The sequence below is a fragment of the Giraffa tippelskirchi genome, chromosome 4 (assembly GCF_054371585.1).
Source record: "Giraffa tippelskirchi isolate mGirTip1 chromosome 4, T2T-mGirTip1v1.2.pri, whole genome shotgun sequence".
NCBI lineage: Eukaryota > Metazoa > Chordata > Mammalia > Artiodactyla > Giraffidae > Giraffa > Giraffa tippelskirchi.
This window is the reverse complement of record NC_137278.1, coordinates 188534063-188548321: the sequence shown is the minus strand read 5'-3', so window position 1 is coordinate 188548321 and position 14259 is coordinate 188534063. Positions and strand designations below refer to the sequence as shown.

The 14259-nt window shown below is 40.9% G+C and overlaps 1 protein-coding gene across 6 annotated transcripts in view; it reads left to right on the top strand.

Annotated features, from left to right (window-relative positions):
• DERA (deoxyribose-phosphate aldolase) overlaps positions 1 to 14259 on the top strand; it is a 111500-nt gene that overhangs the window by 43619 nt on the left and 53622 nt on the right. For all 6 annotated transcript variants that reach the window (XM_081587330.1, XM_081587327.1, XM_081587329.1 and 3 more), the window contains one exon: positions 1023 to 1157. In XM_081587330.1, the coding sequence (XP_081443456.1) occupies positions 1023 to 1157 (135 nt within the window). The remainder of the gene's footprint in view (positions 1 to 1022; positions 1158 to 14259) is intronic.

Below are 14259 nucleotides of genomic sequence, written 5' to 3'. Positions count from 1 at the left end.
GTGTCATTTTGTTTTTATTTTCCTTCTGTTCAATATGGAAGACTGAGTTCGATCCCTGGGTTGGGAAGATCCCCTGGGGAAGGGAAAGGCTACCCACTCCAGTATTCTGGCTTGGAGATTCCATGGACTGTATAGTCCATGGGGTCACAAAGAGTTGGACGTGACAGAGTGACTTTCACTTTCATACTTGGCCCAGTTCTTCCCGACTCACCACTGCTCCAGTTTTGTGGACTAATTAGGTGCTTTTCCATCATGCAGTTACTGCTGCGAAGTCGCTTCAGTTGTGTCCGACTCTGTGTGACCCCATAGATGGCAGCCCACCAGGCTCCGCCGTCCCTGGGATTCTCCAGGCAAGAATACTGAAGCGGGTTGCCATTTCCTTCTCCAATGCATGAAAGGGAAAAGTGAAAGTGAAGTCGCTCAGTCGTGTCTGACTCTTAGCGACCCCATGGACTGTAGCCTACCAGGCTCCTCCGTTCATGGGATTTTCCAGGCAAGAGTACTGGAGTGGGGTGCCATTGTATCTCCCCTTTATTCTCATCTGCTCGACTGTTCATTTGAAGATGGGCAGTGGATGGATTTGTTTACAACAGCTATAAATATGAATGTGTAAGTCATAATAGTGATAGCCAACTTGGTCAAGGGTAGGATTCAGAATTAACTGGTGTCCATCCACAGGACTACTGCTACTACTTTATGAGTATCACTATGATGATGACATATCTTCTTAATCACTATTTTCCTAAAGCTCCCCCATTAGCATCTCTGCCAGCAGCTTAATTTCAGATCTTCCAAAAGATATACTGCTAGTATTTATCCTAACGTCAGTGCTATATAAGATCGCATTCAGTTTCTTCACAGTTCACTTTGCAAGGTATGCATGAAGTTCTAAAGTGTCATTTATACTTTGGTCTGAATACTGATTTTTTTTGGTCTGAAATTCTTTGTTGAGATGCTGACCAACTGAAATTTGTCTCCCTCCCTCTCGTCCTTCCTTCCTTCCTTCCTTCTTTCTCTGCTAGTGGCCACTGGCTTTCCAGCTGGACAGACTCATTTGAAAACACGATTAGAAGAGATCAGATTGGCCGTGGAAGATGGAGCTACGGAAATCGATGTGGTGATTAACAGGACCTTGGTGCTGACAGGCCAGTGGAAAGGTGAGTGCACGTGCTTACCTAAGAAGGGGCTTAGTTATTCTCTGGTCAGTCAGATGGCAAGGATCTGAAAAGAGGCAGCGTGGTTTGGAAGTCACTGTTTTAGATTACAAGTCACTAGATCAGAGGGCGAATGGAGAAGAAAACACGACCAAGACTGCTCATCCTGTCCCTTGTAACTCTGGGCAGTTGCCCACCTGCATGAACTTTTTAGATCCCCTTTAAGGAATCAGTTATTTCCAGGCAGTGAATTATTAACTTTTGCTCTATTCTCTGCTGTTGTGTTACTCAGTACAAAAATCACCCCAGGCAAGTATTTTATGCAGAGTTTATTTTAATATGCTGGAGGAAGCTTCCCTTTTTTATGTTAATCTTTGTGGATTTTGAGGATGTGGGATTATTGATTAGTTTATGAAGTCTGTTTTTACTCCTGTTCTTGAACATAGCTCCTTTGGATTTTATTATGTATTCACCTTCAAGATTTGTGATTTACTATCAAGTCAATTACAATAAGACATTGCCTAGTCCAGTAACAAGCTATTTCTTTTTTTTAAGGAATTGATTTTACTTCTGCCTTAAATATATTTTATATACTTAGAGATTGGTTTTTTTTTTTAAGTTAATAGACTATTTTTTAGAGCGGTTTTAAGTTACAGGAAAACTGAGCAGAAAGTATACAATTCCCATGTACCCCCTGTGCACACTCCACTACATACAGTTTCCCGTATCATTAACATCTTATATTATTGCAGTATGTATGTTAAAATTGCTGAAGCTGAACTAATAACATTGATACATTACTTAATCAAAGGAAGTAGGACGTGCTCAATCATGTCGACTTTTCTGACCCCATGGACTGTAGCCCGCCAGGTTTTTCTAGACAAGAATACTGGATTGGGGGTTGCCATTTCTTACTCCACAGAGATTGTTGATAGTTAAAATAAATACAATTCTGTATTTAAAAAAAAAATCATTGTAATATGTAGCTTAACTAAAAATTTTTAGTGAAATCATAGGATAAAACCAGAATAATATATTGTCTCTTTAGCTATGTGGATATCAAATAAATGGCATATTTTATTCTAATTACAAAGGGTAATTTGTAATTAATTAATTAAAATTAATTCTTACTGTTAATTAACCAGTAATAAAGGAAGTAGGTGTTCTACTTAATCTCCTCCCCTGCAAATAACCCTTGATAACACTGCAACACACAACTTTCCAAGCCACCTCCCCTTCATAGACACACATGCAACTCCTACCATTTTGTAAAGTTTGAAATAAATATTTTTTTTAAAAATGAAAAAGTTATAATTAAAAATAGGATCATGTTTAATGTATTTTCCCTTAACCTAACAATTGGACTTGCCAATATCTCATAGGTATCTCTAGAGTCTTATCTATCAATGCATCTAGCTCATCTTCTGTAAATTCTAATTCCATTGTTTATCCATTAAAAATTGCTTTTGGTTAGGCAGCAGCAAAGATTCAGTCAGTGGTTTAAATGCTCAAGGATTTACTCTATCATGTAATGTCTATGTTCATGCATAGTTACTCAGTCCTGTCTGCCTGTTTTGTGACCCCATGGACTGTAGCCCACCAGGCTCCTCTGTCCATGGGATTCTCCAGGCAAGAATACTGGCGTGGGTTGCCCTCCTCCAGGGGATCTTCCTGACCCAGGGATCGAACCCATGTCTCCTGCATCTCCTGCATTGCCAGGCAGATTCTTTACCACTGAGCCACTTGGGAAGCCCCCTCACATAAAGTCTAGGCGTAGGTATTTCGGGAGTATTGTGGCAGTCCCTCAGAGTTCTTAGAGACCTGAGCTTCTTTTACCTTCAGCTTCCAAAGATCATAGCATCTGATCTCAGTCTCAAGACCATTCCATTGTTTACAATGGCTTTTGAAGCTCCAGCCCTTACACTTGTCTCCCAGATGACAGGAAATAGGGACTTGTCCTGTCTCTATATCTCACACACCATCTTTGCTTACACTTCATGGGCCCGAAGCGAGTTCCATGGTCAGGCTTGACTGCAAGTGAAGCTGGAAAATGTTATCATTTGGCTTGGAATATTCACTATGTTTCCATTCATTCTTTATACGTTAGATGGTGCACATTTCTGTGCCTCAGTGGAAAGGAGTGAGGGAAATACTGGTTCAGAAAGAGACGGTGCCACAGGAGCTAAATAGGATGTGATCTTAAAAAACTTGACAGCAAAAGTTGAGGCAAGGGGACTTCCCTGGTGGTCCAGTGGCTAAGACTCTGCATTCCCAAAGCAGGTGGTCCGAGTTTGATCCCTGGTCAGGGAACTAGATCCCACAGGCCATAACTAAATAATTGCACCACAGCTACTAAGGTCATGCACTCTAGAGTCCTCACACCGTAGCTGTGGAATCCAGTGCATTGCAACCAGAGAAGTCCTTGTGTTGCAATGGAGACCCAGCCAAAATAAATAAATTAATTTTTAAAAAGTTGAGGCAAAACAACAATAGCAACATTTAAATAAAAATATTTATAAAGTCAATCTGGACCATGAGCTATGGGGCAGGTTGTCTCAGAGATTTCCGTAGCCTCTGGGGAGCATCACTGTATTCCAGGAGAATCCAGTCACTAGTACAGCAGTTCTGAGTGAAAGTGAAAGTCACTCAGTTGTGTCTGACTCTTTGCGACCCCATGGACTATACAGTCCATGGAATTCTCCAGGCCAGAATACTGGAGTAGGTAGCCTTTCCCTCCTCCAGGGGATCTTCCCAACCCAGGGATCGAACCCAGTTCTCCCACATTGCAGGTGGATTCTTTACCAGCTGAGCCACAAGAGAAGCCCACAGCACTTCTGAAGGGTCTCGGAAAAAATGTCAGGTTGCTCCCCTTATCTGATACTCCCATCTGTACCCACCAACGTTTTTAAATCCTTAGCAGTTTTCAATATTTTTTTTTTCAAATTCTTTGTTATTTATGTATTTGTCTGTTTTTGGCTCTGCTGGGTAATTGTTGCTTTTTGTGGGCTTTTCCCTAGTGCAGTGAGCAGGGGCTACTCTTTGTTGTAGTTATGGGCTTCTCACTGATGTGGCTTCTCTTGTTGTGGAGCATGGGCTTAATTGCCCTGAGGCATGTGGGATCTTCATGGGCCAGGGATTGAACCCATGTCCCCTGCATTGTCAGGCAAATTCTTAACCACTGAACCACCAGGGAAGTCCAGGTTTCAGTTCTTGACAGTGCACAAATACCTTTTTGTGCTTTCGATTTTTGTCCCTTGTCTTATGGGTCATGTGTGCCTTGGGCATTTACAACCATCCTTAAATGGCTTATTATAAGTAGACGTCCCTTGTCCCTATATATTAATTCTGCTTGTCTGCTTCTTGTGACAGATTTCAGTTCAGATTTAAAGCTAGAGTAGGAAAAAAATGAGTAAGCTTTATGTGCTAAGTTGCTTCAGTCATCTCTGACTCTTTGCAGCCCTGTAGATGTAGCCCCCCAGGCTCCTCTCTCCATGGGATTCCTAGGGTGGGTTGCCATTTCCTCCTCCAGGGGATCTTCCTGACCCAAGGACTGAACCCACGTCTCTTACATCTCCTGCAAAACTACTAGCGCAAATTTAGAAGTAAACTCTGTGTCATTTAGTTGGATAAAAAACTGTATGTTCTTTTTCTTTTATTAAGTAATTATAGACACAGAAGTATAGATTGTATTATAACTTGTGCTCCTGCCTTTAGAATACTACTAATTGGAAAATCAAATACAATAGGAGATGAGATTTGATGTAATTGGCTTTCCCTTAATGAAGCAGAAATGGTTGTTTTTAAGAACTGATAATTTCCCAATAATGGACATTCATGTAAAATATAATAACATACCTTTGTCCTAGACCATACTTGTCTATTAACTCTTTCTATGGTGTTAATAACCTCTTGACCCCAAACAAATTGAAAAGGACCATTGAATATGAGAAATTTAATTCTAACTAGAAGCCTGCAAACATCTTGCACCCTTTTTCACTGCAATATTTTGTCTTAATTTCAGTTCTGAATTTGATTACATATTGTGTTTTTCAGTGTCATGTTTTAATATTAGCTGTTTTCTAAAATATGAGCCTATCATCGATTTCTTGGAATTTGCTGATGGAGGCATCTATGAGGCTGTTAGACATTCCAATCTAGGTCCCTCTTCTCTTTGCACTAAGGTGTGGAGGACACTGGTTAAAAACCAAGAGAAAGAATCCTGTTTTTAAAACCTGGCCATTCAGAGTGTGTCTTCACCGTTTCTCATGGTCACAGGGGTTCACAGTTTAGGATCTGAACTCAGAGGGGAGATATGAGAAGGACTTGTTATTCCTCTGCTTGGATTCTCCTTGGTGGTCATTTAAAATCTACTTCCTCAGGACTTCCCCAGTGGTGCAGTAGTTAAGTGGAGAAGGAAGTGGCAACCCACTCCAGTATTCTTGCCTAGAGAATCCTGTGGACAGAGGAGCCTGATGGGCTGCTGTCCATAGGGTCGCATAGAGTCGGACACGACTGAAGTGACTTAGCGTGCATGCATGCGTTGGAGAAGGAAATGGTAACCCACTCCAGTGTTCTTGCCTGGAGAATCCCAGGGACAGAGGAGCCTGGTGGGCTGCCATCTATGGGATTGCCCAGAGTCTGACACGACTGAAGTGACTTAGCAGCAGCAGCAGCAGTAGTTAAGACTTCGCCTTCCAGGTCAATGCATGATACAGGGTGCTCAGGGCTGGAGCACCGGGATGACCCAGAGGGATGGGATGGGGAGGGAGGTGGAAGGGGGGTTCTGGAAGGGGAAAACATGTACACCCATGGTGGATTCATGTCAATATATGGCAAAACCAATACAATATTGTAAAGTTAAAAAATAGAAAATAAACTAATTAAAAAAAAAAAAGACTTTACCTTCCAGTGCAGGGGCTGTGGGTTCAATCCCTGGCCAGGGAGTTAAGATCCCATATGCATCATGGCCAAAAAACCAAAACATAAAACAGAAGCAATGTTGTAACAAATTCAATAAAGACTTTAAAAAATGGCCCACATCAGAAAATTAAATAAAATCTACTTCCTCAAACTTTTAACTTTTCCACCCACCTTGCATGCATGCTAAGTCACTTTAGTCACTACTGAGTCTGTGTTCCCTAGAACCCATGCTTCGCAACAGGAGAAGCCACCACAGTGAGAAGCCCTCTCACTGCAACTAGAGGGTAGCCCCTGCTTGCCATGACTACAGAAAAGCCAGTGTAGAGACTAAGACCCAGCACAGCCTAAAAAAATCAGTGAATCGTCACCATAGCAGAGAATCCAGCCATTTTAGAAATCCATTAAAAATATTTTCATTTTCCCAACTTTATTTACTTATTCTATTAAATACAGCTTATTTTTGTCTAGGTCATTCATAACAGTTGTATCAGTGATTACGGGCACCTCATTTGATTTGGCTTTGCTCTATTGCACTTCACAGATTTTTACAAACTGAAGGTTTGGGGCAACCTTGGGTTGAACAAGTCTGTAGGCACTGTTTTCCCAACAGTGTTAGTTCGCTTCATGTCTGTGGATCACATTTTGGAAATTCTTACATATTTCAAACTTTTTCATTATTATTATTATTATATGATGGTGATCTATGACCAGTAGTCTTTGATGTTACTATTACACAAGGATTGTGACTTGCTGAAGGCTCAGATGATGGTTAGCATTTTTTAGTAATAAAGTATTTCTTCCTTTAAGGTATGTACACTGTTTTGTTTAGACATAATGATGCTTTACACCTAATACAGTACAGTATAGCATAAACATAACTTTGCGTGCACTGGGAAACCAAAAATTTCACGTGACTCATTTAATTCCATTACTTGGTTTATTGCGGTGGTTTGAAACTGAACCAAAGTATCACTGAGGTCAGCCTGTGTATTATTCTGGAACACAGTGATGCTCTCAGGGGCTGAAGTCTGCGAGATGACTTGCCCCATAGCTAATGGTCCCATAGCTGATGGTCCCATAGCTGATGGCTCCATAGCTAATGGTCCAGGTTGCTATGCTTTTTTTTTTAGACTTCATATATCTTTTTATTGAAACATCTTTGTTATTGTTGTTGTGCCTGGTCCTTTGCTCTTAGGCTTTTTCCTGTCAGCTGGTTTCACTGTCCTTCCCTCACTCCTTTCCATCTGGGCAGAGAAATGTACACCATCTAATTTGTTGCTCGGGACAGTAGTTCTGACTGGGTAGGATGTGGAATGTCTTGCTCGTTCTCAGACATTCTCAGATTATTTGCCTCAGCTCCCTGCCTCATAGAATCCAGGACATCCCCCCGATTATGTGTACTGTCAGAATTGGGGGCTGGATTTAGGCAGGTGTAGGGTCTACATTGAAAGTCACTCCAGATCATTTGGATTCCACATCCACCACCCCCCCGCCCCCTCCAGCCATCCCATATATTCCTAAGGAGAAGCACTAACTTGGAGCATCTTTTTTTTTTTTTAAACACACTTCTAGTTCTTGATTCTACATAGGTTAGGCATGTGTGCTCAGTTGTGTCCGACTCTCTGCGACCCTATGGACTGTAGCCTTCCAGGTTCCTCTGTCCATGGAATTCTCCAGGCAAGAATACTGGAGTGGGTTGCCATTTCCTCCTCCAGGGGATCTTCGTGCATCTCTTGCATCTCCTGCATTGGCAGGCAGGTTCTTTACCACTGGCACCACTTGGGAATTAGGTGCCACATAATTGAAGCATTGTTGAAATTGCATATTCATTAATTAATACAAATCATATTTCCCATGTGTTTGTTATTTATTGAGCCTGGTTCTGCACTGTAAACAGGAGGCTTAAGGAACAGTGTTACTTTGTTGAGTTTAGCCAGGAAGACATCTACTTTTGTGCTCTTGGGAGGCTAGTTCTTCTCTGCCTGGGAAGACTGTGCCTTAGGTGAAAAGAGTAGTTGTCCTGTGCTGGACCCAGAGACAGGTGGGGTCAGCTGGCCAGATGAGCCAACCATCACTGGAGTCACAGTCAGACCCAGAAAGTACCCAGGACAAATATACTGTTGAGTAAGAAGGGTGGGAGTGCTTCCCAGGTGGCGCTAGTGGTAAAGAACCCACCTGCCATTGCAGGAGATATAAGAGACAAGAAGTTTGATCCCTGAGTTGGGCAGATCCCCTGGAGGAGGGCACAGCAACCCACTCAGTATGCTTGCCTGGAGATTCCCATGGACAGAGAAGTGATTCATAGTATCACAAAGAATCGGACACAACTGAAGCAACTTAGCACGCACGCAAGCAAGAAGGTGGGGGATTGCTCCAGGAGACCGGAAATCTTTGGGTCTTTGCAAGGTCTTTGCATTAGACAAACCCTGGTTGGAATCCTAGTGCTATTGTTAGTAGCTGTTTGCTCTTAGATAAGTCAGTTAGCCTCTCTGTACCTTCTGTTCCTTTTCTGTAAAACAGGCATAGTGGCATCTGCTTCATAGGGTTATATTAGTAATAGGGATTAAATTAGATGATGTCCATAAATTGGTCATCCTCTTGCTTGGCCCAGATGAATCTCTCCATGCCCACTGTGGTTTTCTCTCTCTCCCCCTCCTCCTGATGAAGGTAGCGTGTTGCCAAGGGAAGTAACGACATAGCAGAGGCATCGAGTTGATGAAGAAGAATTCTAAAGACGTAGGTTTTAGTACTTATCATTTAGCTAATTTACACCTGGTCTGTGAGCACTTCTCTTCTGTCTGCCTCCCTCCGTTTAAATAGGCTACCAGGGACTTCCCTGGCGGTCCAGTGGTTAAGAATGCTTCCAAGCTTCCAGTACAGGGGATGCTAGTTCGATCCCTGGTTAGGGAGCTAAGATCCCACATGCTGTGCAGTGTGGCCAAAAAATAAAATAATAAATTAAATTACTAGTGAGGGGATAAGACATAAGGATTTTCTACAGGTGTTTCCAGCTGTAATGGCCTGTGATTTTGTATTTGGTGTTGTTCCTTGTCTGTGTGTATTATTCCCATGATAAGTCCTTGTAATACAGTATTCTTTAATGATGATATTGAGGTTGACACCTCAGTTGCATTCCTTAAACAGTTCTTTGAAGAAAGAATTCACCAGAAGAGGTTCATCACATCATAAATCTTATTGAGCAAGTTTTGAAAATTAAATGCATTCCATGCTCTGCAAATATACAGAGGTTTTCAATTTTTTAAAACTTTTTTATGACCACTCTCTGCTGCATATATTTACCTAATATATTACCAGTGACATGGGAAGAATATCAGATTCAAGCATCTTCCAGGACCTAGAGCTGGTGTTACTAGTTTTTGGAAACCATTCCACACTGAAGCACAAGCAGGTGGTGGGGGTTTAGCCACTAAGTCGGATCCGACCCTTGAGACCCTGTGGACTATAGCCCGCCAGGCTCCTCTGTCCATGGGATTCCCCAGGCATGAATACTGGAGGGGATTGCCATTTCTTTCTCCAGGAGATCTTCCTGGCCCAGGGATAAAACCAGCATCCCCTGTATTGCAGGCAGTCTCCTGCATTGCAGGTGGATTCTTTACCTACTGAACCACTAGGGGCTCCCTGGTGACTCCAAAGGTGGCTGCATCTGGGACACTTTTCCAGCATTATGTGTTCAGAATCACATCTGGGATTATCGTTTGTCTTCTGTATCCACAGCCTCACATACCTTTTACCCTGTTCAGTTCCATTTTTTTGCAGTTGTTTTATTATTTTTTTCTTTTAGTTGTTTACTTATTCAGCTGCATTGTCTTAGTGGCAGTACGTGGGATCTTTGTTGAGGTGCACAGTCTGCCTAGTTATGGCATGTGGACTTAGTTGCCCCAAGCCATGTGGGATCTTAATCTTAGTTCCCCAACCAGGAATCATACCCTCATCCCTTACATTGCAAGGCAGATTCTTAACCACTGGACCACCAGGGAAGTCCCTACCCTGTTCAGTTCTTTAGCTCTCCTAAACTTGGTTTGTGGAGTACATGCCTCGTGACTCTCAGGAGCTTTAGGATGGTACAATTTATTTTTCTTATTTGCTTAGTTTTACAAAAGAAGGGTGGTAGAAAGAATATCTCCTAAAAGAAGTTAGGGTTTTTCTTTGTTTTGTAGAGCTGTTAATCATAATATCTTATGAGAAAAGCAATCTCTAAATCTATAGACACTTTTTTGGGAAAGAATCACATAATCTATAACCTGGGCTTTCTGTTTTGAGGGTTGTTTATAACAGAAACCCTTTGGAGATACTTACGACTGCTGTATGCTTTTATGGTTTTTGTTTTTATGCTATGATTCTTCAAAACTTCAAATACTATTGACAAAAATGTGTGTGTTTTATCTCTTGTGGGTTGTTATTTTACTACCTAGTGTTTTAGCTCATCTCTGTTTTAGTCTTGCAAGATTAATTAGTTGCCTTAGTGGATGAAAACTGTGCTTGAACATTTTGTGACTTTTTTAGATTAGAAGGTTGCCGTGTAATTTTATATTAAGTGTTTTACTGTACATATAATTATCTTAAGAGTGATTTTGAGGCCACTCTTGCACAGTGTTGAACATCTTTCTGGTACTCAAAAAATAATTGCTTAGATATGTTCGTTAACAATTATTTTTAAGTGCCTTTGAATAGCACAAAATATAAAGGCAAATCTACTTTATGGCTTTTAGATGGGCAATATAGTCTTTAAACACTTGGGTTCTTAACTTCAATCATAATTTCTATACACTAAAGCTTTACTAACACAGTTTTCTATGTCTATGTGCTTTTGTGTTCAGTGTCTCAGTTGTGTACAATTCTTGGCAACCCCATGGACTGTAGCCCACCAGGCTTCTCTGTCCATGGGATTTCCCAGGCAAGAATACTGCAGTATTGCCAGAAATGGCAGTTTCCTCTTCCAGGGGATCTTCCTGACCCAAGGTTCGAACCTGTGTCTCCTGCATTGGCAGGCAGATTCTTTATCACTGAGACATCTGGCTAGCCCTTTTCTATGTCTACAGTAGTACTTTCTCCAGAAAGCTTACCAGGTTGCCAGCAGCCTCAGGATGAAGAATTTGTTTTCCTTTTAGGTAGGAGCTGGAGAGGAAGAAGAGACTTTTAGATAGAGAAAAGCTGAATTCTTGAGATGCAAGTTCCTGCTGGCACAGGCAGCCAGTGGATGCTTGTTTTGGATGCTCTTTAAAACCAATGCAGTGTGACCTCCTCTGTCCCCTTGGGTCAGCATCCAGGCCTTTCCCAGAGTGGCTGAATTTTCTAAATCCTGCCAGGGACCACTCCACCGGCTCAGCCCCACTTGATTTTCCTGCTGGCAGGGACAAGCAGAAAGTCAGGTTATGACCTCCACGTCTCCGCAGTGTGGCAGCAGTAGGAAGGACAAGGGGGGACAGACAGGAGACCACGCCTCTGCTGATTGTGCCGTTATATTGATTAAGCATCTGCAATGTAATCCATCTTGGGTTTCTAGGACACTCACTTTTGCTACTCCTGAAAACTTCATTGTAAGTCAAAACATTTATTACCAGGTTTCTTAATGTGACATCACTCTGCCAGCCACTGCTCTGGCGTGTGTGTTTTGGTAAAGTTTTCATTATTCTGATAATTTGCAGTCGTGGTGTTTGAATTCCATTTTCATTAGCCAGTCACCTTTTATAATAGCTTTCCAAATTATTATTTTTCTGATACGTGCAAGAATTGTTCTTTTTTTTTTAAATGGGGAATTTTCAGTTTCTGTAATGTTTGAATTTTTAACAATGAATGTGTATTATGAGAATGTGAGCAGAAAAATTAATAAATGCTTTAGGGAACAAGGTCACGATATATGCAGAGACTTAACCATAAAGGGGTTTACTGAAGTATTGTTTATAAGAGCAAATAATCTGAAACTTTGAATATCCAGTAATAGATGGTTGAATACATTGTTTATGACCATGCAATGGAAGATTGTGCAGCCATTAAAAATTGTGCTACAGACATAAATTTATTAATTTGGAAAGATGTCTATGATATATCAAAGGGAATAAAAGCAGGTTACAAATAATATGTACTATATATAATCAGACATTTAAAAATAAAAACACTACTACAATATTGTAAAGTAATTAGCCCCCAACTAAAATAAATAAATTTATTAAAAAAAAACAAACAAACAGTAGAATAGTTGATAGTTTCAAAAGCCCTCCCATGAGATAACTACCTGGATGCTAAATAAACTACAACAGTATAACAAACATATCTTTTTTTAACTTTTATTTTTGAATAATTTACAACTTACAGAAAGGTTACAAAAATAGCACACAAAACTCCCATTTATTCTTCACTCAGATTCCCCAGTTATAAAATTCTACCCCATTTATCTTTTTGCCTTCCCTCTTTCTCTCTCTGTCTCTCTATACATGTATGCAGAGAGAGAGATAAATAGCTATAGATGTATTTTTTCTGAATTATTTGAGATTAAGTTGCTGACCTATTGATACATTACTATTAAGTACTTCAGTGTGTATTTCCTAAAAACAAGGACACTCATATGAAGCCACAGTAAACCATCAAAATCAGGAAATGAACATTAATGTCATTAATGTTACCCTTAGATCTCCTGCATCTTCTGCATTGGCAGGCAGATTCTTTACCCCTGAGCCACCTGGAAAGCCCACATGGCTCTTTAGGCTTCTTCATTCTGGAATAGCCCTCAATCTTTTCTCATGTTTGAAGAATTGAGGTCTATTTTGTAAAGCGTACCTCAGTCTGGGTGTGTTAAATGTTTTTTCAGGATTAGATTCACATTAGGTATTCTTCATAGGACCACCACTGAAGTTTTGCTCTGTTCTTCTCAATGTCCTCTGCTTTCAGGAGTCCTGAAATGTTGATCTGTTCCATTATTGACGGTGTTACACTTTTACTTGGCTAAGATGGTTTCTGCCAAGTTTCTCCATTGTAAAATTAATAAATATTTTGTATTTTAGTAAGTAATTAACATCCACTGAGAATGGAGATATGGTTAATATCCTTTCTTCATCTAACTTTTACTCAGTGGTTTTAAGTGTTCATTGATAATTCTTCAGTTATACTCTGATAGTTGGCAAATGGTGATTTTTTTCTGATTCCATCATTTCTTTTATACTCATTAGTTAGCATTGCCTTCTTCTCTCTCCCTTTCTTCCTCTCTTCAAGAATTCATAGATGCCTGTCTTTTTTTTCAGTTGGTTATAATCCATTACTATCATTATTTATTCTGATATTCAAATTGTCCCAGATTTGGCAAGTGGGAGCTGCTTCAAACTGGCTCCTCTGCCCTTTTGACATGCTTTTGTTATTCTTTAAGACCATGCTTTGTTATTCTTTACATTTATTTAAAAGATATTTCAGGCTTATTTTTAGCTTTCTCTGCCCCAGGCTTGGAATCAGCCACTTTCCCAAGGAGCTTTGCTTGTTTTCATGGAAGGCTGGTGTTTAGAAACCAAGATCTGGGTGCTACAGGGTGCTCATTGCTACAAGGTTGCTGCTGTTTCCATGCCTCCTCAGGGGATAGATCTACGAAATACATAAATGTATACAACGCACACCTATAAACATACATACAGCTCTGTCTATCTATCTGTGATGTTAGGAAAGACTGAGGGCAAGAGGTGAAGGGGGAGACAGAGGATGAGATGGTTGGATGGCATCACCGACTCAATGGACATGAGTTTGAGGAAACTCCGGGAGATAGTGAAGGACAGGGAAGTCTGGCGTGCTGCAGTCCATGGGGTCACAAAGAGTCGGACACAACCGAGTGACTCAACAACAACAGTAGTAAGCTAGACATCTCTTCTTGTGCCCCAAGGAGGTTGTATCTTATGTTCTTTAGGAAATGTGGATCATAGTGTCCTCTGCTTTTTACTTATTTATTTATTTATGACTGCACTGGGTCTTTGTTGTTGCACATAGGCTTTCTCTAGTTGTGACGAGTCGGGGGCTATCCTTTGGTGCTGTATGCAGTCTTCTCATATAAATCCAGGCAGTCAGAGCACCCACACTATTGTCCATTATACCATACTTCCCAGTGTATATGTGTTATACTGGAGTCATAGGTTGAAGACTAATAAACCAATGTTGATGATCCCATGGACTGCAGCCCGCCAGGCTCTTC